The sequence below is a fragment of the Symphalangus syndactylus genome, chromosome 11 (assembly GCF_028878055.3).
Source record: "Symphalangus syndactylus isolate Jambi chromosome 11, NHGRI_mSymSyn1-v2.1_pri, whole genome shotgun sequence".
NCBI lineage: Eukaryota > Metazoa > Chordata > Mammalia > Primates > Hylobatidae > Symphalangus > Symphalangus syndactylus.
In genome coordinates this window covers 60,361,681-60,384,268 of record NC_072433.2, presented here as the reverse complement: position 1 = coordinate 60,384,268, position 22,588 = coordinate 60,361,681, and the positions used below count along the sequence as shown (strand labels likewise).

Genomic DNA, 22,588 nt, shown 5'->3' with positions numbered 1-22,588 from the left:
TCTTCCCCTGCTTACAAGAGGTTCCACTGGGCCTCCTGTCTCAAGGCAAGAGAACAATGGCTGGAAATGCCTAGAGACTTGAGGAAAGTAAATGATGGAAAGTTGCCACTTGAAACAAAGTTCCTCTGTCTCTCCTCACTCCTAGTCAAGGGGTACCTTTAAAATTATCTCTTCCCCCACTTCTTGGTGTATCATGAGAACAAGGGAGACTCACTTCAGGTAAGTACATTTTACCTGAAGTAAAGATAAAAACATTCCTTTTCATTCGAACACCACCTGACCAAGGGCCTCCTGCTTTTAGACGGGAAGTAAACGGCCTTCAGGAATTCCACAGGCTCCCTTGCTGGACAACAGGTGGCACTGTCACATTAGGTCCAATTTAAGTTATAGATAAGAGTAGTAAGAAGAGTTTCAGTGGAGACCTAAAGATTTCACTGACGTGGGTTTCTAAGCTTACCTTTTATTTTTAAACTTAAACCATTTAACTGGTTATCGTTTTGTTTTTCTTTTGTTGTTGTTTGTTTGTTTATTTGAGACAGAGTCTTGCTTGCTCTGTTGTCCAGGCTAAAGTGTAGTGGTGTGATCGTAGTCACTGTGGCCTCAACCTCCTGAATGTAAGCAATCTTCCTGCCTCAGCCTCCTGAGTAATTGTGCCACCACACCTGGCTAACTTTTGCATTTTTTGTAGAGTTGGGGTTTCACCGTGTTGGCCAGGCTGGTCTCGAACTCCTAGGCTCAAACGATCTGCCCACTTCGACCTTCCAAAGTCTGGTGATTACAAGTGTGAGCCACCGCACCCGGCCCAACTGATTATTTTTTGACCCCTTGAATGACGGCAACAAATGGGGAAGTTCTTTGAGCCGTGCTCTGCAGTTGAGGGTGGCCACTCCTGAGGCGGTCACCCGTTCCCTTGTCACCACAGACTCTGTTCTCCCTAGAACAAAAATGAGCTGTTACCTGTGTAGCCCACTGGATTTGTGTGTGCCAAGCACCAAGCAAGGCGTCATAGAGTCCAGTAAGCTGCCGGTCCAGGGGTAGGTCACTTTGACACAGCTCTTGCCAGGCTGCTAAAAGCTGCACCTGCACAGACAGAACAAAGGGAACCTTATTGGGTACGTCAACATAGGTTGCCTGCGAACACTGCCCTGCCCTGCTACCCAGAGTAATCACGGATTGCTCAATGGGCTCACTGGGCAGCCCAGCGGGGTCCATCTACTTCAAAGAAAGGCAGGAAAAAAAAACCATTTGCAGTTATCTGCACTGATTCACAGCTTTAATCTGTCACCCTGCGGATGTGATCCCCTCTCCATTTATCCTGCCCTAAAAGTATGTAATGTGCAACCACTTGGCACTCCATCACTCTTCTGAATAGACCTTGGGGCAAGAGAGGGCGGACATGTGTGTTTAAGCTTCATGTCCTAACATCACTGCTTAAAAGGCACAGAGCACTGGACTTGAAGGAATTAAGGTCAGTTCAGGAAGCTGTCAAGTTTTTTGGCAATCTAACTTCAGCAAACCTAGAAAACATAAAATTCCAAGCCAGGTGGAGTGGCAACACGCCTGTAGTCTCAACTCCTCACAAGGCTGAGACAGGAGGATCACTTGAGCCCAGGAGTTCGAGGCTGTAGTGCACCATGATCCCATCTGTGAATAGCCACCGCACTCCAGGCTGGGCAAAATAGTGAAACCCTATCTCTAAAGAAAAAAGGAGAAATTCTTACTGCTTCCTGAGGGTGTAATAAAGCTTAAGACATAAATCTCCCTTAAAAGACAAAAATGAGAATAAATTAAAACAACATTTCAAATCTATAATGAATCCAGCTGTAAACAGAAAAGAGAATGAAAACGGATAACTCTTTTTCCAACTGGCAATTAAACAAATCCATATGCTAGACCAAGAGCACCCCCTACTGGCTAACTAAGAGAAAAACAGCCAGAGGGCAAGGAGACAAATGTTCTTACCTTCTGAATTATGAACCTGCGATTCTGTGACCCAGAGTTATGAGCATTCCAAAACTGCACAACTGTCATCGCGCACAGCTTCTTACCTTGTGACACTTGTAGTAGTAGGCCAGGAGCTGGGGCATCCGGTCAATTTCAGTAAACACCTTCACAAACACTTTGGACTGATCTAAAGAACATACAATGTATATATACTGTTACCAGCCTTTCTGGTGTAGACATGAGACAAAAGTCACCAAGATGAAGGTGGATGTATGGAAGCTAGTATTCACAAGTTCCTGCCTAGATACTGCATGAGGATCATAAATTTGAAAAATAAGCATGACTTGAAAACCAGATACTGCAAGGTATTCCCCACTGTTCCTCACAGAATTCATATTTTAACATGATATTGAGAGGTTAGTTATGTCTTTGAAAATTCCTACTTCAATTATACCAGATGGGAACTTTAAAAATGCAAACACACTGAACTTCCATATGTCAACATATCTGGTGGTTTGAGGAATAAGTAAATAGTTTGGGCCGGTCGCAGTAGCTCATGTCTGTAATCCCAGCACTTTGGGAGGCTAAGGCAGGCGGATCACCTGAGGTCAGGAGTTCGAGACCAGCCTGGCCAACATGGCGAAACTCCATCTCTACTAAAAAAAAACAAAAATTAGCTGAGCGTGGTGGTGCACATCTGTAATCCCAGCTCCTTGGGAGGCTGAGGCAGGAGAATTGGTTGGACCCAGAAGGCAGAGGTTGCAGTGAGCCAAGATCGCGCCACTGCACTCCAGCCTGGCCGACAGAGCAAGACTCCGTCTAAAACAAAGCAAAACAAAAAAACAAAACATAAAATCAAATAATTTGGTAACTATTAGCATTCCACACATAACAATGGATTCTAAGACCCAAGTTATGGGCTTAATATCAAGTAGTTTTTTACACATTTCCCTAAGGGCAGAGCAAATGACTGGGCAAAGCACTTGCTTCCAGGCTCACCACTGGACAGCCAGGAAGGTGGGTTTCAGTGCAGTCTCTGAATAGTGTGCACAGCAGCGCCACCTCTGGCTCCCGTCCGCCCCCTTCTGGCCAAAACGTACATGCCACAGCCTTAGAACTATATCAAAAGGAAGGAAAAAAAAAAAAAAAGCCTTGAGCTAACAGGTCTCCAAACTTCTTATATTTGCTCTGTTCCCCTTCACTTCTGGGAAGCCCAATAAACTGCTGAGAAGGAAATGTTGTAACAGCAACCGCTGTGGGACACCCAGCTATGCGCTGGAGACCTGCCAGTGGAACTTGACTTAATGGGCAGAAATCCATGAGTTAGAAAATGAATATTTGCCTTTAAAATGCTTATTATTTTCATAAGAACACTTAAATAAATGAATCTTCCTGTTACATTTAAAATTATTCCATAGGCCGGGTGTGGTGGCTCACACCTGTAATCCCAGCATTTTGGGAGGTTGAGGTGGGAGGACTGTTTGAGCCCAGGAGTTCAAAAATGTCCTAGGCAACACAGGACCCCTCTACAAAAAAATAGAAAAAATTAGCTGGGCGTGGTGTGCACCTGTAAACCCCAGGAGGCTGAGCTGGGAGTATCACTTGAGCCTGGGAGGACAAGGCTGCAGTCAACTGTGATCACATCACTGCACTTCAGCCTGGGTGACAGCAAGATTCTAGCTCAAAAAACAAAACTCTATAAACTGGGTTTGACCAGTGAGAAGCAAAAAAATTAATTAAAATAATTCTAAACACACATGCACACGTATGTTTATAGCGGCACTATTCACAATAGCAAAGACTTGGAACCAATGTAAATGTCCAGCAACGACAGATTGGATTAAGAAAATGTGGCACATATACACCATGGAATACTATGCAGCCGTAAAAAATGATGAGTTCATGTCCTTTGTAGGGACATGGATGAAACTGGAAACCATCATTCTCAGCAAACTATCGCAAGGACAAAAAACCAAACACCGCATGTTCTCACTCATAAGTAGGAACTGAACAATGAGAACACATGGACACAGGAAGGGGAACATCACACTCTAAGGACTGTTGTGGGGTTGGGGGAGGGGGGAGGGATAGCATTAGGAGATATACCTAATGCTAAATGACGAGTTAATGGGTGCAGCACACCAACATGGCACATGTATACATATGTAACAAACCTGCACGTTGTGCAAATGTACCCTAAAACTTAAAGTATAATAATAATAAAATTTAAAAAAAAATTCTATAAAAAGTTGCTTCAGTGTATCAGCTGAATTCAGTGGTTATATAAAATGAACTGGGCATGTATACTTGGCTATACCCACATTGTCATTTTAGGAGAGAGATGGAAAAGGGGAACATGTTGGGGATGAACAAATTTATCAGAAAACTCCCTTTAAAAACTGTTAGCTAGGCCGGGTGAGGTGGCTCACGACTATAATCCCAGTACTTTGGGAGGCTGAAGTGGGTGGATCACCTGGGGTCAGGAGCTCGAGACCAGCCTGGCCAATATGGTGAAACCCCACCTCTACTAAAAATATAAAAAATTAACCGGGCGTGGTGGCGCACACCTGTAATCCCAGTTACTCCAGAGGCTGAGGAGCTTGAACCCGGAAGGTGGAGGTTGCTGTGAGCTGAGATCCCACCACTGCAGTCCAGCCTGGACAACAGAGTGTAGACTCCGTCTCGAAAAAAATAAAAAGTAAAAACTGTTAGATAAAGAACTACCTCAGCCTTCTAGGAAACATGGCTGATTATAAACAGCACATTACCTGTGGAGCAGGGGAACCCTTCCTGATACTCGCCAAAATTAAGATTAAGCACCAAAAGAAAAGCATCGTTTCATCTGCGTTGAAGCCAGGAAAATATCTGTACTACATACTTCAGAGAATCCCAACCAGATATCCAAGCACTTTGGGCCACAACGGGTGGGGAAGCTGGTAAAAGTCTGGGCGCTAAGTGTGGCGCAGAACAGTACAAAGGGCCAAAGACTGGGGGCCAAGGGGGCTTGGGCCAGGCATGGGAGGGAGGGCTGTTTCCACCGCGGCCCAGCAGAGGCGGCGGCCTACGGGGCTCAAAAGCGCCATTTTCGCCTTCTGAATCCGTGTCCTGCCTAGAGTCAAGCCTGATTCAAATTTGTGCACGAAAGCTGTCAAAAACTGCTTATCTCCAAAACCAAACCCATGATGCTGAACCATCAGGCATCACTCAAATCCAACACCAGCTCCCAGTAGCCAGCTCACTCAGAAGGAAACAAACAAAAAACCTTAAATGCATGGAGCCACCACCTCTCCATCCCCACTCCCACTCCCCCAACCCCACATAACTGGATGTAACCCCAATCAGAAAAGTGAGCTCTGTAGTAGCCACAAATTCACGAGAGAATGTGAGGAACGAAGCTCCTAGATGGCAACTTTCCAACCCCCCAGCTCCAGCCTTAGAATCCTGTGAATGAAGAAAAGACTCAAAATAAAGAATTAACAAATGGGGAAGAGAGGGAATTAGAGGGCTGGAGATGAGTACTGAGGCCATTCTCTCTAGGTAACTGAAGAGCACAGCGGAGAGTGTAAACTTTCAATCAAGGGCTAAAGGAAAGCTCTCTTAAACAAGGAGGGGTTTCCAAGGAAATTCCACTATTTTTCAGTAAATACCAGGCCCAGAACAAAAGCACTATCACACACAAACATGAATCAGCAGAAACAAAGAAAACTCCACCACGGTACCTATGCACTCAATAAATTAGACTACAACAAAATTAAAAACTTGGGGCCGGGCACGGTGGCTCACGCCTGTAATCCCAGCACTTGGGGAGGCTGAGGCAGGTGGATCACGAGGTCAAGAGATTGACACCATCCTGGCCAACATGGCGAAACTCCATCTCTACTAAAAATACAAAAATTAGCTGGGCGTGGTGGCACAAGCCTGTAGTCCCAGCTACTCGGGAAGCTGAGGCAGGAGAATCGCTTGAACCCAGGAGGCAGAGGTTGCAGTGAGCCGAGATCAAGCCAGTGCACTCCAGCCTGGAGACGGAGCAAGACTCCGTCTCAAAAAAAAAAAAAAATTAAAAACTTAGGCATCAAAAGATTTCATCAATAATAGAATGAAAAGACAATCCACGGAATGGGAGAAAATATCTGCAAGATATATTCAATAAAAGAATAATATCCAGAATATATGAAGAATTTCTACAACTCACCAGCAAAAAACCAAATAACCCAATATAAAATTGGGTAAAGGGCCAGGCACCCTGGCTCATACCTGTAATCTCAGGACTTTGAGAGGCTGAGGAGGGAGGATTGTTTGAGTCCAGGAGTTTAAGATCAGCCTGAGCAGCATAGCAAGACCCTATCTCTACAAAAAACAAAAAATTAGCTGGGTGTGGCAGTGCACACCTGCAGTCCCAGCTACTTGGGAGGCTGCGGTGGGAGGATCACTTGAGCTTGGGAGGTCAAGGCTGTGGTGAGCCATGATCGCACCACTGCATTCCAGCCTGGGTGACAGTGCAAGACCCTGTCTCAAAAAACAACAAAACAAAACAAAAATGGGGAAAGGATTTGAATAGACATTTTTCCAGCAATATACAAATGGTCAATAAGCAAATGAAAATACACTCAATATCATTAATCATTAGAGGAATGAAAATCAAAACCATAAGATACCATTTCCTACTCATTAGTATGGCTATAATCCAAAAAAACAAAAATCGACAAGGGTTGGAAAGGTGTGAAGAAATTGGAACCCTTGTGCATTGCTGGTGGTAGTGTAAAATGGTGCAGCCACTATGGAGAACGGTATAACAGTTCCTCAAAAACTTAAACATCAGATTACCATATGGCCGGGTGTGGTGGCTCACACCTGTAATCCCAGCACTTTGGAAGGCCAAGATGGGCGGATCACTTGAGGCCAGGAGTTCGAGACCAGCCTGGCCAACATGGTGAAACCCCATCTCTACTAAACATACAAAAATTAGCTAGGTGTGGTGGTGCACACCTTTAATCCCAGCTACTCGGGAGGCTGAGGCACAAGAGTCACTTGAATCTGGGTGGCAGAGGTCACAGTGAGCCGAGATCATGCCACTGCACTCCAGCCTAGGCAACAGAGTTAAACTGTGTCTCCAAAAAAAAGAAAAAAAGATAAGCATATGATCCAGCAATTCCACTTCTGAGTAGATCCCTAAAGGAATTGAAAGCTGGAACTCAAACAGACACTTGTACACCCGTGATCATTCTAGCATCCTTCACAACAGCCAAAAGGTAGAAATAACCTAAATGTCCATCAACAGATGAATAGATAGAGAAAATGTGGTAATATATGAGATGGAATATTATTCAGCCTTAAGAAGATAGGAAATTCTGACACATGCTACACCATGGATGAGACTTGAAGATGTTATGCTAAGCCATAAAAGGAAAAATACTATGTGACTCCATTATAGGAGGCATGTAGAGTAGTCAAATTCATAGGGACAAAGGTAGAATGATGATTGCTGGCAGGTGAGGGTAGGAGGAATGGACAGTTGCTGTTTAATGGGTATGAAATTTCAGTTCAGAAAGAAAAAGGTTCTGGAGATGGATGGTGGTGATGTTTGCACAGCAATGTGAATGTACTTAATGCCACTGAAATGCACACTTAAAAATTATTAAAATGGTAGATTTTGTTACGTGTATTTTGCCACAATTTTTTAAATTTTTTTCTAAAAAAGAACACTTCCAAAGATTTTCCCTAAGAAAGAGAAGAAAATTTTAGGCAATAATTGCTTCACACTCTCAAAGAAATTACATATCCTTTCTTTAATAGGATCTAAGGCTTCGGGAGGCTGAGGTGTGAGGATCACTTTAGGCCAGGAGTTCAAGACCAACCTGGGCAATATATCAAGACCCCATCTACAAAAAAAAAAATAGGCTGGGCATGGTGGCTCACACCTGTAATACCTGCACTTTGGGAGGCCAAGGCAGGCAGATCACCTGAGGTCAGGAGTTCAAGACCAGCCTGGCCAACATGGTGAAATCCCATCTCCACTAAAAATACAAAAAATTAGGCCGGGTGCAGTGGCTCACGCTTGTAATCCCAGCACTTTGGGAGGCCGAGGCGGGCAGATCACGAGGTCAGGAGATCGAGACCACGTTGAAACCCTGTCTCTACTAAAAATACAAAAAAAAAAAAATTAGCCAGGCGTGGTGGCGGGCGCCTGTAGTCCCAGCTACTTGGAGAGGCTGAGGCAGAAGAATGGCGTGAACCCGGGAGGCGGAGCTTGCAGTGAACCGAGATCGTGCCACTGCACTCCAGCCTGGGCGACAGAGTGAGACTCCGTCTCAAAAAAAAAAAAAAAAAAAAAAAAAATTAGCCAGGTGTGGTAGCGCATGCCTGTAATCCCAGCTACTCGGGAGGTAAGGCAGGAGAATCGCTCGAACCCAGGAGGCAGAGATCATGCCACTGCACTCCACCCTGGGTGACAGAAGGAGACTCCGTCTCAAAAAAAAAAAAGAATCTAAGGTATTACAATGAGATATAAAGGGAGGTTGGCAGAGCTAAGGAAAAAAATTAGGAAGTAAACCATGACATAACAAAAAAATTAACTAGAAGAACAAAGATAACAAAACCTATTTTTTTTTTTTTTGAGACAAGGTCTCACTCTGTCACTCCTGGGCTCAAGCAATCCTTCTGCCCCAACCTCCTCAGCAGCTGACACTACAAGTGTGTACCACCATGCCTGGCTAATTTTTTATTTTTTGTAGAGACGGGGTCTTGCTATGATACCTAGGCTTGTCTCAAACACCTGGGCTCAGGCGATCCTCCCGCCTTGACCTCCCAAAGTGCTGGGATTACAGGCATGAGCCACTGTACCCGGCCAAGAACAGATACTTTATTTTTTTAAATAAGTAGAGAGTTTATTTGGGTGAAGTTTGAGGACTGCAAACCAGAGTCATGGATTCACACTGCCCTGCATATATGCTCCAGAACAGATACTTCAGAAAACCCCACCAGACAAATGAAAAACAAGCTTTAGAAAAACCACACATGGCAGGAGGGGACTGAGAGGGAGCAGGCAAACATCCAAAAGAGACCAGAGAAAATATGATATATATGGAGAGGGAAAAAGGAGAGCTATTGAACAGATAGTTGATGTTCTCAAAGACAGAAAAGAGAACAAATAAAACAGAAAAAAAAAATTTTAAGGAAGGCGATTTTCTGTAAATGAAGATATGAATTGGTAGGTGAAAAGGGCTGACGCTGGGTCCTGGAAAAGTTAAAAGTTTTCAAAACTGAAAAAGAACCTAGAGAAGTTACTAAACTACAAAGTAAAAGAAGCCATAATTTGGCAAACTATGCGCCAGCAGGCCAAACTGCCATCTGTTTTTGTAAATAAAGTTTTACTTGGCCAGGCATGGTGGCTCACGCCTCTAATCCCAACACTTTGGGAGGCCGAGGTGGGCAGATCACTTGAGATCAGGAGTTCAAGACCAGCCTAGACGACATGGTGAAACCCCATCTCTACTGAAAATATAAAAATTAGCCAGGTGTGGTGGCGCACGTCTGTAGTCCCAGCTACTCAGGAGACTGAGACAAGAAAATTGCTTGAGCCTGGGAGGTGGAGGTCGCACCACTGCACCCCAGCCTGGGGAACACAGCGAGACTTCGTCTTGAAAAAAACAAAAAAGGTTTACTGGCATACAGCAAAAGCCCATCCATTTATGAGTGGCCTTTTGTGCCACAACTGCAGAGGTATCTGTGAGAGAGACCATATGGCCCCCAAATCCTAATATTTATGATCTGGCCCTTTACAGGAAATGTTTGTCAGTCCCTGTTATAACTATTCAGGGAAAAGAAACAAGCTACCTACAAAAAAAAAAAAAAAATAGGAAGAAGAAGCAGGCCAATCTCATACTTATCAGAATACAGAGGGAAATGCATTCGCACTAGAAAACAGAATTCACAGAAGTAGCATTTCACCTTTTGTCTTTACAGAGGTATATTTGGCTGTTTTGTGAGACATTCTGGGGGAAAAGAAAAATAAATATAGATGGCAGAAGACAATGAAGAATTCTGAAGGAGAAAGTGTTTGACCCAAGAATTCCAAAAGCAGTTATTGCTTTCTACACATAAAAGCAATAGAAAGACACTCCTGGCCGGGCGTGGTGGCTCACGTCTGTTAATCCCAGCACTTTGGGAGGCCGAGGCGAGTGGATCACCTGAGGTCAGGAGTTTGAGACCAGCCCGGCCAACATGGTGAAAGCCCGTTTCTATTCAAAATACAAAAATTACCCAGGCGTGGTGGCACATGCCTGTAATCCCAGCTACTCAGGAGGCTGAGGCACGAGAATCACTTGAACCCAGGAGGCAGAGGTTGCAGTGAGCCAAGATCACGCCACTACACTCCAGCCTCGGTGACAGAGAAAGACTCCGTCTCAAAAAAAAAAAAAAAAAATTACAGAGTTCCTTCTAATCTATATAATTCAATCGCCATTAAGACATTCTAAAAACTGAAGACTTACAAGGCCTTATCTTTATAGAGAGATATACACAGAGATGAGAAGCAGCTAGCACTCACCTACAGCCTGAGAGGTGAACGCCGCTACAATCTGCGGACTGGCTAGGGCCTCCAGCCTGTTCTTCAGTGCCTCCAAGTGCACACACTTTTCTGAGTAGTCTGGTGTATCAACAAGCATCATTAAGCTGTTCTGCATACCTGTTAGCTTGGCAGAAATCACAGCTATGTCCTAGAAAAGACCAGAATAGAGAATATTTATTTTAAAAGATCCCTACTGCCTCAATTGGGAATAGATAAAATACATGAAAAGGCAACTCATCAAGTAAGAAAATGGGGCTGGGCATGGTGGTGGTTCATGCCTGTAATCCCAGCACTTTGGGAGATTCAGGCAGGAGGATCCCTTGAAGCCAGGAGTTCAAGACCAGCCTGGTTAACATGGCAAGATCCAGTCTCTACAAATAGTAAAAATTAGCTGGGTGTGGTCATGCGCACCTATAGTCCCAGATACTCAGAAGCTAAGGCAGGAGGATAACTTGAGCCTGGAAGGTGGAGACTGCAGTTAGCCAAGATGGCACTACTGCACTCCAGCCTGGGCAACAGAGAAAGACCCTGTCTCAAAAAAAAAAAAAAAACTGTACTCAAATAAATGCAAATTAAATTAAAACAAGAAAGTGTCATTTTCCTCCTAACAAATTGGAAAAGTGCCTGAAAAATTATAATAGCTATTGTTGGTGAGGGTACAAAGAAAAAAGACAATCTGGCCGGGCGCGGTGGCTAACGCTTGTAGTCCCAGCACTTTGGGAGGCCGAGGCAGGCGGATCACGAGGTCAGGAGATCGAGACCACAGTGAAACCCCGTCTCTACTAAAAATACAAAAAAATTAGCCGGGCGTGGTGGCGGGCGCCTGTAGTCCCAGCTACTCGGAGAGGCTGAGGCAGGAGAATGGCGTGAACCCGGGAGGCGGAGCTTGCAGTGAGCCGAGATTGTGCCACTGCACTCCAGCCTGGGTGACAGAGCGAGACTCCGTCTCAAAAAAAAAAAAAAAAAAAAAAAAAAGAAAAGAAAAAAGACAATCTGTCTGGTATCATAAATTTAAATTTATACTGTCTTTCTGGAAGGCAATTTAGCAATATGTGCTAAGAGTTTTAAAAATATTCACATCCAGGCTGGGCACAATGGCTTATACCTATAAATCCCAGCATTTTCAGAGGCTGAGGCAGGAGGATTGCATGAGGCCAGGAGTTCAAGACCAGCCTGACCAATATAGCAAGACCCTGTCTTTACAAAACATTTTAAGAAATTGGCCAGGCAGCCGGGCGGGGTAGCTCACGCCCCCGGAATCACAGCACTTTGGGAGGACGAGGCTGAAGGATCACCTGAGCTCAGGAGTTTGCAACCAGCCTGGCCAACATGGTGAAACCCTGTCTCTACTAAAAACACAAAAATTAGCCGGGCATGGTGGCGCCCACCTGTAATCCCAGCTACTTGGAAGGCTGAGGCAAGAGAATTGCTTGAACCCAGGAGGCAGAGGTTTGCAGTGAGCTGAGATCATGCCACTGGACTCCGGCCTGGGCGACAGAGCAAGACTCTGTTTCAAAAATAAATAAATAAATAAATAAATAAATAAATAAATAAATAAATAAATAAAAGATAGATTGTTGAGTGAAAAAATAAAGTGCAAAGCAGTGTCCACAATGAGCTTTGTGAGGAAAAAAAGGGGCAGGGAACATAAATACGTATGTGTGTATCTGGAAGGATGGGCATAAAGCTGATAACAGGGCTTGTCTGTACAAGAAAAATTAGCCCCTGGCCGGGCATTGTGACTCACCCCTGTAATCCCTGCACTTTGGGAGGCCAAGGAGGGCAGATCACCTGAGGTCAGCAGTTCAAGACCAGCCTGGCCAACATGGTGAAACCCCATCTCTACTAAAAATACAAAAATTAGCCGGGCATGGTAGTGCACGCCTATAATCCCAGGTACTCAGGAGGCTGAGGCAGGAGAATCACTTGAACCCGGGAAGTGGAGGTATCACGCCACTGTACTCCAGCCTGGGCTTCAGAATGAGACCCCATTTCAAAAGAAAAAAAAAAAAGAAAGATTAGAGGACTAAGGTGGGGGTCAGGGTTAGGAAAAAAACTTATTTTTTGCAGTTTATTCCTGTGTAATAAATTTGTTCCTATGTGCATTTGTAACTTTTTAAAAAAATTGACTGATAAATCATTCATTTTGCTTTACAATTGAGTAAGAGTTCTTCATAAGACATCATCTTACTTCATCCTTACATCCCAGGTGGAAAATGTTACTATTTTCCACACTTTGCAGCCTCAGAAGGGGTCAATAACCCACCAAGTCCCCATGGTATATACGGCTCCTCCATCCCCATGTTCCACCCTCTCATTCATTTACCCCCAACCTTCTCTGCCTGTGCTGGTTTTTCTTTTTTTCTTTTCTTTTTTTTTTTTTTGAGACAGGGTCTTGCTCTGTCCCTCAGCACAGTGATATGATCATAGTTTACTGTAGCCTTCAGCTCCTGGGCTCAAGAGATCCTCCCACCTCAGCTTCCTGAGTAGCTGGAACTACAAGTGTGCAGCACCACACCTGGCTAATTTTTTAATTTTTTGTAGAGATGGGGGTCTCATGTTGCCCAGGCTGGTTTCAAACTCCTGGCCTCAAGTGATCCTCTCACCTCAGCATCCCAAAGAGCTGGGATTCCAGGCATGAGCCACGGTGCCTGGTGCCTGTACATCTTTATCGAGGCTTCTCTTGAACTCACTCTGTGACTAAGAGGCTTCAGTCACACAGAGGGTGCAAGCTAAAGAGGCTGGAAACACACCGAACAGCTTCAGATCATCCCCACCCTGAGTCTGAAGGTTTCTGAATGCTGCTATTGGCTATCAACTTTGCTATCCCTTTTGCTTTCTCCAAACTTCATGTTCTTGCTTAAATACCTTTCATAACATCCCCTAAACAAGAAACCTACCTGAGTCTTAAATGTCTCCTCAATATCGGCACTCAATGTGCTCCACTTATCTGCTTCCTGAAGAGATTCGGCAGCAAGTTGCATTCTGGACTTCACCTGGTCAATTTCTACCAACACCTGAAAGAGACGTGAGGGGTGAAAAATGAAGGCGTAGGTCCTTTTTCTCCATCTGTCACCAGGGACTTGAAATGTAAGTATGGTGGCTTGCTCCTGTCTTTAGGGAGCTTCTGTCTCCCAAAACACCAATCATCTGGCTAAATTTATTCAGCAGTGCTGAAGAGATGAATCAGCTGAAAGACCCAAGCAAAAGCATAGTTTCGGGGGGCTGGGCACAGTGGCTCACACCTGTAATCCCAGCACTTTGGGAGGCCGAGATGGGAGGATCACTTGAGACCAGGAGTTCGAGACCAGCCTGGGCAACATGGTGAAACCTTGTCTCTACTAAAAATACAAAAATCAGCCGGGCATGGTGTTGTACGTCTGTGATCCCAGCTACTCAGAAGGCTGAGGCACGAGAATCGCTTGAACCTGGGAGGTGGAGGTTGCCATGAGCTGAGATCATGCCACTGTACTGCAGCCTGCACTCCAGCAACAGAGCGAGACTCTGTCTCAAAAAAAAAAAAAAAAGAGCATAGTTTGAGTGCTGGGCAGAATCTTGAGTGATGGCTAGCCTCCCAAAACACCATGCTGTTCTAAACCCCTTACGAGAGTGACCAACTTCCCAAAACAAGAATCATCATTTACAACAAGAGCCAAAATACCTGCATAGATTGAGATGTATCCTGTTCAAATTTTTTAATGTCCTCCTTGACAAGAATCATCTGTTCTTTCAGGAAAGTTGCCTCCTGTTTTAGGGCTTCGACATCACGGAGCACTTTGGGCATGTTCTGGAGAGCTTGGTGACTTGTTTCTGTAGTTAAAAAAAAAAAAAATCAAGAACAGCGACAGCCACAAAAGGTGAAAGTTGGACCAGTCACCAGTAAAAAATAGGAAACAAATCAGACAACAGAAAGGAAACGCACGACCAATCAAACGGTTTTTGGAGCCTGCAGAAAATACGGGGCAGGAGAGGAGATGGGCAGTGAGGTGGCCTCTGCCAGGATCACGTCCCCAGACTGATGGGAAAGGGCCTTTGATTTCACAAGGAATCAACAATCAACCTGTCCCAACGCCAACTTGCAATCACCAGTGAAATCATAACTCCATTTTCAAGGAGGCATGCCCCAGGAGTTTTGCATACATTGTATTACTTAATGTCCATGGCGGTCATTAGCAGCCACCTCCTACTGATAAGAAAACTCAGAGAGGTTAAAGTAACTTGCCCAAGATCTTACAGAGCTAAAACTAAGCCTCAGATGGGTCTGGCCCCAATGCCTGCTTTCCATGGTCTTTTTTTTTTTTTTTTTTTTTTGATACAGAGTTTCGCTCTGTCACCCAGGCTGGAGTGCAGTGGCGCAATCTTGGCTCACTGCAACCTCTGCCTCCCGGGTTCAAGCGATTCTCCCGCCTCAGCCTCCTGAGTAGCTGGGTTTACAGGCGCCCACCACCATGCCCAGCTAATTTTTTGTATTTTCAGTAGAGACGGGGTTTCACCATGTTGGCCAGGCTGGTCTTGAACCCCTGACCTCAGGTGATTCACCGGCCTTGGGCTCCACGCCTGCTGGGAATACAGGCGTGAGCCACCACGTCCGGCCTATTTTAAAATCATTTTTGAGACAGGGTCTCAACTCGGTTGCCCAGACTGGAGTGCAGTGGTGAAATCACAGCTCATTGTAACCTCAGCCTCCTGGTCTCAGGTGATCTTCCCACCTCAGCCTCTCAAGTAGCTGGGTCTACAGGCACACACCACCAGGACTGAATAATTTTTATATATTTTGTAGAGACAGAGTTTCACCATGTTGCCCAGGCTGGTCTCAAACTCCTGGGCTAAAGGGACCTGCCTGGCTAGGCCTCCCAAAATGCTGGGATTACAAGTGTGAGCCACAATGCCAAGCCTAAAAATATCTTAAATCTACCCATTACTCATCATCTTCACTGCCATCACCCCAGTTGAAGCCACTGTCATCTCTTTTCTGGACCTCAGCAATAGCCTCCTGAACCATGTTACTCCGCTGCTTAAAAATCCTACAATGCCTTATTTTTAAATTAAATTCAAACTGTATTTATTTATTTATTGAGACAGAGTCTCCCTCTGTCACCCAGACTGGAGTGCAGTGGCACAATCTCAGCTCACTGGAACCTCTGCCTCCTAGGTTCAAGTGATCTCCTGCCTCAGCCTCCCAAGTAGCTGGGATTACAACTGTGCACCACCATGCCCGGCTAATTTTTACATTTTTAGTAGAGACGGGGTTTTGCTGTGTAGGTCAGGCTAGACTCAAACTCCTGGTCTCTGGTGATCCACCCACCTCAGCCTCCCAAAGTGCTGGGATTACAGGCATGAGCCACTGCACCCAGCCTTAAAATCAAACTCTTTAATGTGACACTGAAATCCCTGCATAGCACTCTAACCTGGGTGACAAAGCAAGACCCTGTTTCTTAAAAATAAAGAAATATAAATCCCTGGCCGGGTGTGGTGGCTCACGCCTGTAATCCCAGCACTTTGGGAGGCCAAGGCAGGCGGATCACGAGGTCAAGAGATCAAGACCATCCTGGCCAATGTGGTGAAACCCTGTCTCTACTAAAAATACAAAAATTAGCTGGGCGTGGTGGTGTACGGCTATGGACTCAGCTACTCAGGAGGCTGAGGCAGGAGAATCATATGAACCTGGGAGGCGGAGGTTGCAGTGAGTCGAGATTGCGCCACTGCACTCCAGCCTGGCGACAGAGTGAGACTCCGTCTCAAAAATAAATAAATAAATAAATAAATAAATAAAATCCCTGCATAACGTGGCCCCTGTGGACCTCTCCAATCCAACACTGGGTCTTCTTCAACAGTGTATTTTTAGAACCTAGAAAAGAGTTTGTGCCCAATAAATATTTGTTGACTGACTAAATGAAGAAATTGGTCCTCCAATTTGGGGTCCTCAGCATGTGCTTGAACGGCTACAATCACCTTTCCTCATTGCAGACTTGGGCCCTTGTCTCATCTTGCATAAAAATAAATGAAGCTTTAAACCTATGAAGGCTACCTGCTGCCTGAGGGATAAAAGCCAAACTCCTAAGGCTGGCCAGAAAGGTCTTTCGCCAGCTGATCCCGATCTATTTATCTGCCTCATCTTCAGTTACTTTTCTCCTACGAAAGTGTGATTCTCTAATAATAATACTACCAATTATCTTGTCTCACTCTGTTCCCCACATTGGAGTGCAGTGGTGCAATCCTAGCTCACTGCAGCCTTGAACTTCTAGGCTCAAGCAATTCTCCCGAGTAGCTGGACTACAAGCATGAACCACCATGCTGGCTAGTTTTTAAATTTTTTGTAGAGATAGGGTCTTGCTATGTTGCCTAGGCTGGTCTGGAACTGCTGGTCTGGAACTCCTGGCCTCAAGCAATCCTCCCACTTCAGCTTCCCAAAGCACTGAGATCACACCCAGACTGTTTATTGATATTATTCATGCAGCACTGTTTGAACTTCTCACCTTTCCCTGGACTATGCCTTCTTATAGCCACACTCCTGTGCATATGTTACTCTCTCTCTCTCTTTAATACCAAGGAAGTAGTGAAATATAATGGTTAAGGGCCTGGCCCCTGGAGCCAACTGTCTGGGTTCAGTCCAGGCTTCCCATTCGTTAGGAACATGATGCTGAGCAAGTTACTTAACTTCTCTCAACCTCAGTTTCTACAAGTCTATAGTGGGCATAATAACTGTGCCTACCTCTAAGGATAACTGTCAGGTTTAAATTAGATAACCATGCCCAAAAGCGGGTACTGTTCACATTTAGGCCAGGACAATTCTTCATTGTGCAGGATTGTACCAAGTACTGCAGGACATTAAGCATCACTGGGTCCTCCCACTGAATGTCCTATGTCTGAATGTCACTGCAGTATTCCCCACTACTACGACAACTAAAAAAGCTCCCACAGGCCAGGCGCAATGGCTCATGCCTGTAATCCCAGCACTTTGGGAGGCCAAGGCGGGCGGATCATCTGAGGTCGGGAGCTCAAGACCAGCCTGACCAAAATGGAGAAACCCTGTCTCTACTAAAAATACAAAATTAGCCAGGCATGGTAGCACATGCCTGTAAACCCAGCTACCCGGGAGGCTGAGGCAGGAGAATTGCTTGAACCTAGGAGCCAGAGGTTGCGGTGAACCGAGATCACGCCATTGCACTCCATCCTGGGTAACAAGAATGAAACTCCATCTCAAAAAAAAAAAAAAAACCTCCCACTAATTTCCAAATATTCCCCGTTCCTGAGGGCAGGAACAAGGATAAAGGGAGGCGAGGAGAGCATTGCAACCCATGTTTGAGAATCACTTAGTTAATACATATAGAGCACTAAAAAGAGTGTCTGACATGTACCAAACCTCATATATGTGCTATTATATCATTATTATTATTATTTTTGAGACAGAGTCTCACTCTGTCACCCAGGCTGGAGTGTAGTGGCGGGATCTCTGCTCACTGCAACCTCTGCCTCCTGGGTTCAAGAGATTCTTCTGCCTCAGCCTCCCGAGTAGCTGGGACTACAGTGCCTGTCACCACACCCACCTCTAATTTTGTATTTTTAGTAGAGATGGGGTTTCACCATGTTGGCCAGGCTGGTCTCGAACTCCTGACCTCAGGAGATTCACTCGCCTTGGCCTTCCAAAGTGCTGGGATTACAGGCATGAGCCACTGCGCCCGGCAAATTTGCTATTATATTATTATTAATGTCCTTTCCTCTTTGCCCTACAAAGTTTTCCTTCAAGGTCTAACACAGGGGAAGTGCTTTATGATTCTCCTAAACAAGATGTAACTGCACCCTTCTGCCAGCTCTCACAACTCCAGATTCTATTCTGAGTAAAGCCATCCCTCATTGTAATTTACTGTTTCTATCTTCCCCACAGGCAGCAAGCTCAAGCAAGATAAACTTTTTGTCCCCACTGCCCATTTCTGGACACATGCATAGTAGATGCTCAATAACTAATAAAAGATGCAAGGTACAATAAAGAATATGGGCTGGGCACGGTGGCTCACGCCTGTAATCCCAGCACTTTAGGAGGCAAAGGCTGGAGGATCACCTGAGCTCAGGAGTTTGAGACCAGCCTGGACAACATAGTGAGACCCCCATCTCTACCAAAAAATCAAAAAATTAGCCTGGTGTGGTGGCACAAGCCTGTGGTCCCAGTTATTCAGGATACTGAGGCAGGAGAACTCCTTAAGCCTGAGAGGTGAAGCTGCAGTGAGCACTGATCACACCACTGCACTGTAGCCTGGGTGACAAAGTTAGACCCTGTCTCAAAAAATAAAAAATAAAAAAAGAAAGAAAACAATCTGCAGTGAAATAAAGCCCCCTCCCTACCTTTTCTTAAACAATGGGCACAACTGACCGGGCGCAGTGGCTCATGCCTGTAATCCCAGCACTTTGGGAGGCCAAGGTGGGTGGATCACCTGAGGTCAGGAGTTCGAGACCAGCCTGGCCAACATGATGAAACCCTGTCTCTACTAAAAATACAAAAATTAGCCAGGCATGGGGCACACGCCTGTAATCCCACCTACTCAGGAGGTTGAGGCAGGAGAATCACTTGAACCCAGGAGGTGGAGGTTGCAGTGAGCTGAGATGGCGCCCCTGCACTCCAGCCAGGGTGACAGAGTGAGACTTTGTCTCAAAAAAAAAAAAAAAAAAAAAAAAAAAATGGGAACATCTCTTGGACCATCCACTCCCAGTGGAAGCAGTCTGTTTGGTCTTTCAATCTGAGCCTAGGAGACAGACTTGTGTACAGTATGTACTGAATCAACACACGTTGAATAAAAGTCAAGTCAAGGAGTTACATGAAATGATTGCCAGTGCATGTTTTTTTTTTTTTATAATTTAACTTATCCTCAAAAAATGGTTTAGGCCAGGCGTGGTGGCTCACACCAGTAATCCTAGGGCTTTGGGAAGCCAAGATGGGAGGATCACTTGAGGTCAGAAATTTGAGATCAATCTGGGCAACATAGTGCGACCTTGTCTCTAAAAAAATTTTTTTTTTTTAATTAGCCAGGCATGGTGGCACATGCCTATAGTTCCAGTTACTTGGGAGGCTGAGGCGAGAGGACTGCTTGAACCCAGAGTTTGAGGCTGCAGTAGGCTGTGATGGTATCACTGCATTTCAGCTTGGGCAGCAGAATGAGGAATGAGACCCTGTCTCAAAAAAAAAAAAAAAAAAAAAAAAAAGGTTTAAGTCTCCACTGAAACCAGCCTATCTTCCTCAGCTGACATAAAATCCACTAAAACAATGTTTTCCAGATCTGTGTCATTCCCTTACACCTATACTATAATATGTTTTTTTACAGATATAAGGATCCGTTGGCTATTCCTTCATACTCTCAAAATTCACTTTTTTTTTTCTTTTTACAGTTTGTTTGGTACAAAAACAGGCTCTTTAACTCTTTGAATAAACATCTCACAGACTTGTGCTCCTAGATTACAAAAAGTCAAAGCCAATTTTCTTTGACACTGGGCCCTTGACCCTGACATTCAAGTCACCATAACAGAAACTGGAGCTGTTGTATCTTACATTCTGGAAGGTACCTCAACAAAGACATGTTAAGAACTGGTTAAAACTTCTAGCATTTAAAAAGATCCATCTTGTCTTCCAGTGCCTATGGATAATAATAAAAAGGAAATCCCAGAGATCTGCTATTGAGTTAGAGAAGAACTACTGCAATAAGATCCACTCTTTTAAGTTCCAAAAGGAAACTTGAGGCCAGGTGTGGTGGCTCACAGGTATAATCACAGAACTTTGGGAGGCCAAGACTGGAAAACCCATTGTGCCTAGGAATTTGAATTTGAGACCAGGCTGGCAACACAGTGAGATCCCATCTCTACAATTTTTTTTTTTAAACAAAATTTGCGGGGCGTGGTGGCTCGCGCCTGTAGTCCCAGCGACTCGAGAGGCGAGAGGATCGCTTGAGTGCAGGAGTTCGAGGCTGCAGTGAGCTATGATCGAGCCACTGCACGGCAGCCTGGGCAACCGAGAGAGACCCTGTTTCAAAAGAAAAAACAAAGAGAAAGAAAAGAAAAAGGAAACTTATAGCCCAGCCAGAGGAAGAAAAACAACACCCAAAATTAGCAAGTGTTCAAGACAGCCCGGCACCCAGCTGAGACTCCCGCTGATGTGATCAGGAGTTCGGGGCTTGCTCTTTCGCCGAGGGTATTTGCTGTCCATGCGTGCCCCGCCCACCTGAGTGCCCCACGCAAGTTCGGTGACCTCTGCCCGGCCGAGAGCAGGGGAGGGTCCCGCGGCCAGGGCCTCGCGCGGCTCACCCTCCACGGCGTGGTTCACCTCTTGGATGAACAGCTGCAGCTTCATCACCAGGGTGGCTGCGTGGCCATCCGCCTTCCCGGAGGCCGCCTCCTTGGAGCCGGCCCTGAAGGCCGCATTGATCCACTCCTTCACGTCGAAGTCGTCTGCCAGGAACTTGGAGAAGTCCATGGCTGCACTGTCTCAGGCCTGGACTTAAGAGTTGGTTCCGGGTGGCAACTGGGACGCAGAAGCGCGCGAGCCTGCGAGAACACCGAGGCTAGCCTCTGAGGCGAACCCCAGAAACGCCAGGACGGATAACTTGCCCCTTTGCGCTTCCCTGTTCAGCCTACTCAGGTTGCGGCTGGGAATGACCCTCGCCACCCGCCGTTCTTCTTCCGGAAGTCGTTGGCCGTTACCATAGCGACTGCGGGCGTCCGGAGTACTGAGCAGAGCTGGGTGTGGGAGAAACGCCCCGGACTGAGAGCTCACCGCAGCGACAAACATCCCACGTCTGCTAACATTTGCCGAGGACTAAACTATGTGCTTACTATAAAGCCCTGAATACATTAGCGCATTTACGCGGTGGCTTGCGCCTGTAATCCCAGCTCTTTAGGAAGCTGACGGGGGAGAATCGCTTGAGGCCAGGAGTTCAAGGACAGCCTGGGCAACAGTGGAGCGCAGTGGGCAGCAATGGAGTGCAATTGAACGATCTCAGCTCACTGCAACCTCAAATTTCTGGGCTCAAGCGATCCTCCCACCTCAGCCTCCAGAGTGGCTGGGATTACAGGCGCGCGACAACACGCCCGGCTATTTCTTTCTTTTTCTTTTTTTTTTTTCTTTTCTTTTCTTTTTTTTTTTTTTTCCTGAGACGGAGTCTTGCTCTGTCGCCCAGGTTGGAGTGAAGTGACGCGATCTCCGCTCACTGCAACCTCCGCCTCCTGGGTTCAAGCGAGTCTCTTGCCTCAGCCTCCTGAGTAGCTGGGATTACAGGCGCATGCCACCACGCCCGGCCATTTTTTGTATTATTAGTAGAGACGGGGTTTCACCATGTTGGCCAGGCTGGCCTCAAACTCCCAACCTCGGGTGATCCGCCCGCCTTGGCCTCCCAAAGTGCTGGGATCACAGGCGTGAGTCACCGCGCCTGGCCTAATTATTTTCTTAATGATGTGTTTTGAGGTGCAGACCTTTTAAAGTTTGTTAAGTTCCTTATCATCTTTTTTTTATGGATCATGCTTTTGGTGTTGCTGCTGAGAAATCTGTGCATAACCCATAATCACAAACAATTTCTCAGCCTGGGAAACATAGGAAGACCCCGTCTGCAAAAAATTTAAAAATTAGCTGAGTGTGGTGGCACACACCTGTCGTCTCAGCTACTCGAGAGGCTGGGGTGAGAGGACTGCCTGAGCCCAGGAGGTCGAGGCTGCAGTGAGCTGTGATCATGCCACTGCACTCCAGCCTGGGTGACATAGCGAGACCCTGTCTCAAAAAGAAAAGAAGAACAGGTAGGGGAAGGTATGAGGGTATTCTTTAGGTTCTAAGGTTTTATGTTGTTTCAAGAGTGGGAGCAACCCAAGGGGGAGGACAAGATGTCATCCTTGGAAACCCTACAGGGGACAGTTTTCCAGGTTGGCCTGCCATTGGGGTATGAGTGGCTGGCTGCCATCTCCATGCCTGATAGCCACTGGTTTTTCATTGGCATCTCCCTTGGTTTGTCTTATTCTTCTGGGTTGAGTAGGTTTTAGCTGGGGTAACCCTTCTGCTAGGAGTCCCAATTATTTGGTGGGGGGGGAGAGGAGGGAAGAGGAGAGGAG

The 22,588-nt window shown here is 45.8% G+C and overlaps 1 protein-coding gene across 3 annotated transcripts in view; it reads right to left on the bottom strand.

The window, feature by feature from the left end:
• COG7 (component of oligomeric golgi complex 7) overlaps positions 1 to 21,310 on the bottom strand; it is a 65,221-nt gene extending 43,911 nt beyond the window's left edge. The window contains exons 1-6 of one of the 3 annotated variants that reach the window (XM_055232744.2): positions 20,798 to 21,310; positions 14,172 to 14,320; positions 13,411 to 13,527; positions 10,490 to 10,658; positions 2,049 to 2,131; positions 958 to 1,080 (exon numbers count right to left, since the gene is read on the bottom strand). In XM_055232744.2, coding sequence (XP_055088719.1) covers positions 958 to 1,080; positions 2,049 to 2,131; positions 10,490 to 10,658; positions 13,411 to 13,527; positions 14,172 to 14,320; positions 20,798 to 20,966 — 810 coding nt within the window. In that variant the 5' untranslated portion in view covers positions 20,967 to 21,310. The remainder of the gene's footprint in view (positions 1 to 957; positions 1,081 to 2,048; positions 2,132 to 10,489; positions 10,659 to 13,410; positions 13,528 to 14,171; positions 14,321 to 20,797) is intronic. The other 2 variants (XM_055232745.2, XM_055232746.2) reach the window with 2 other exon arrangements.
• Between the last annotated feature and the right edge of the window lie 1,278 nt (positions 21,311 to 22,588).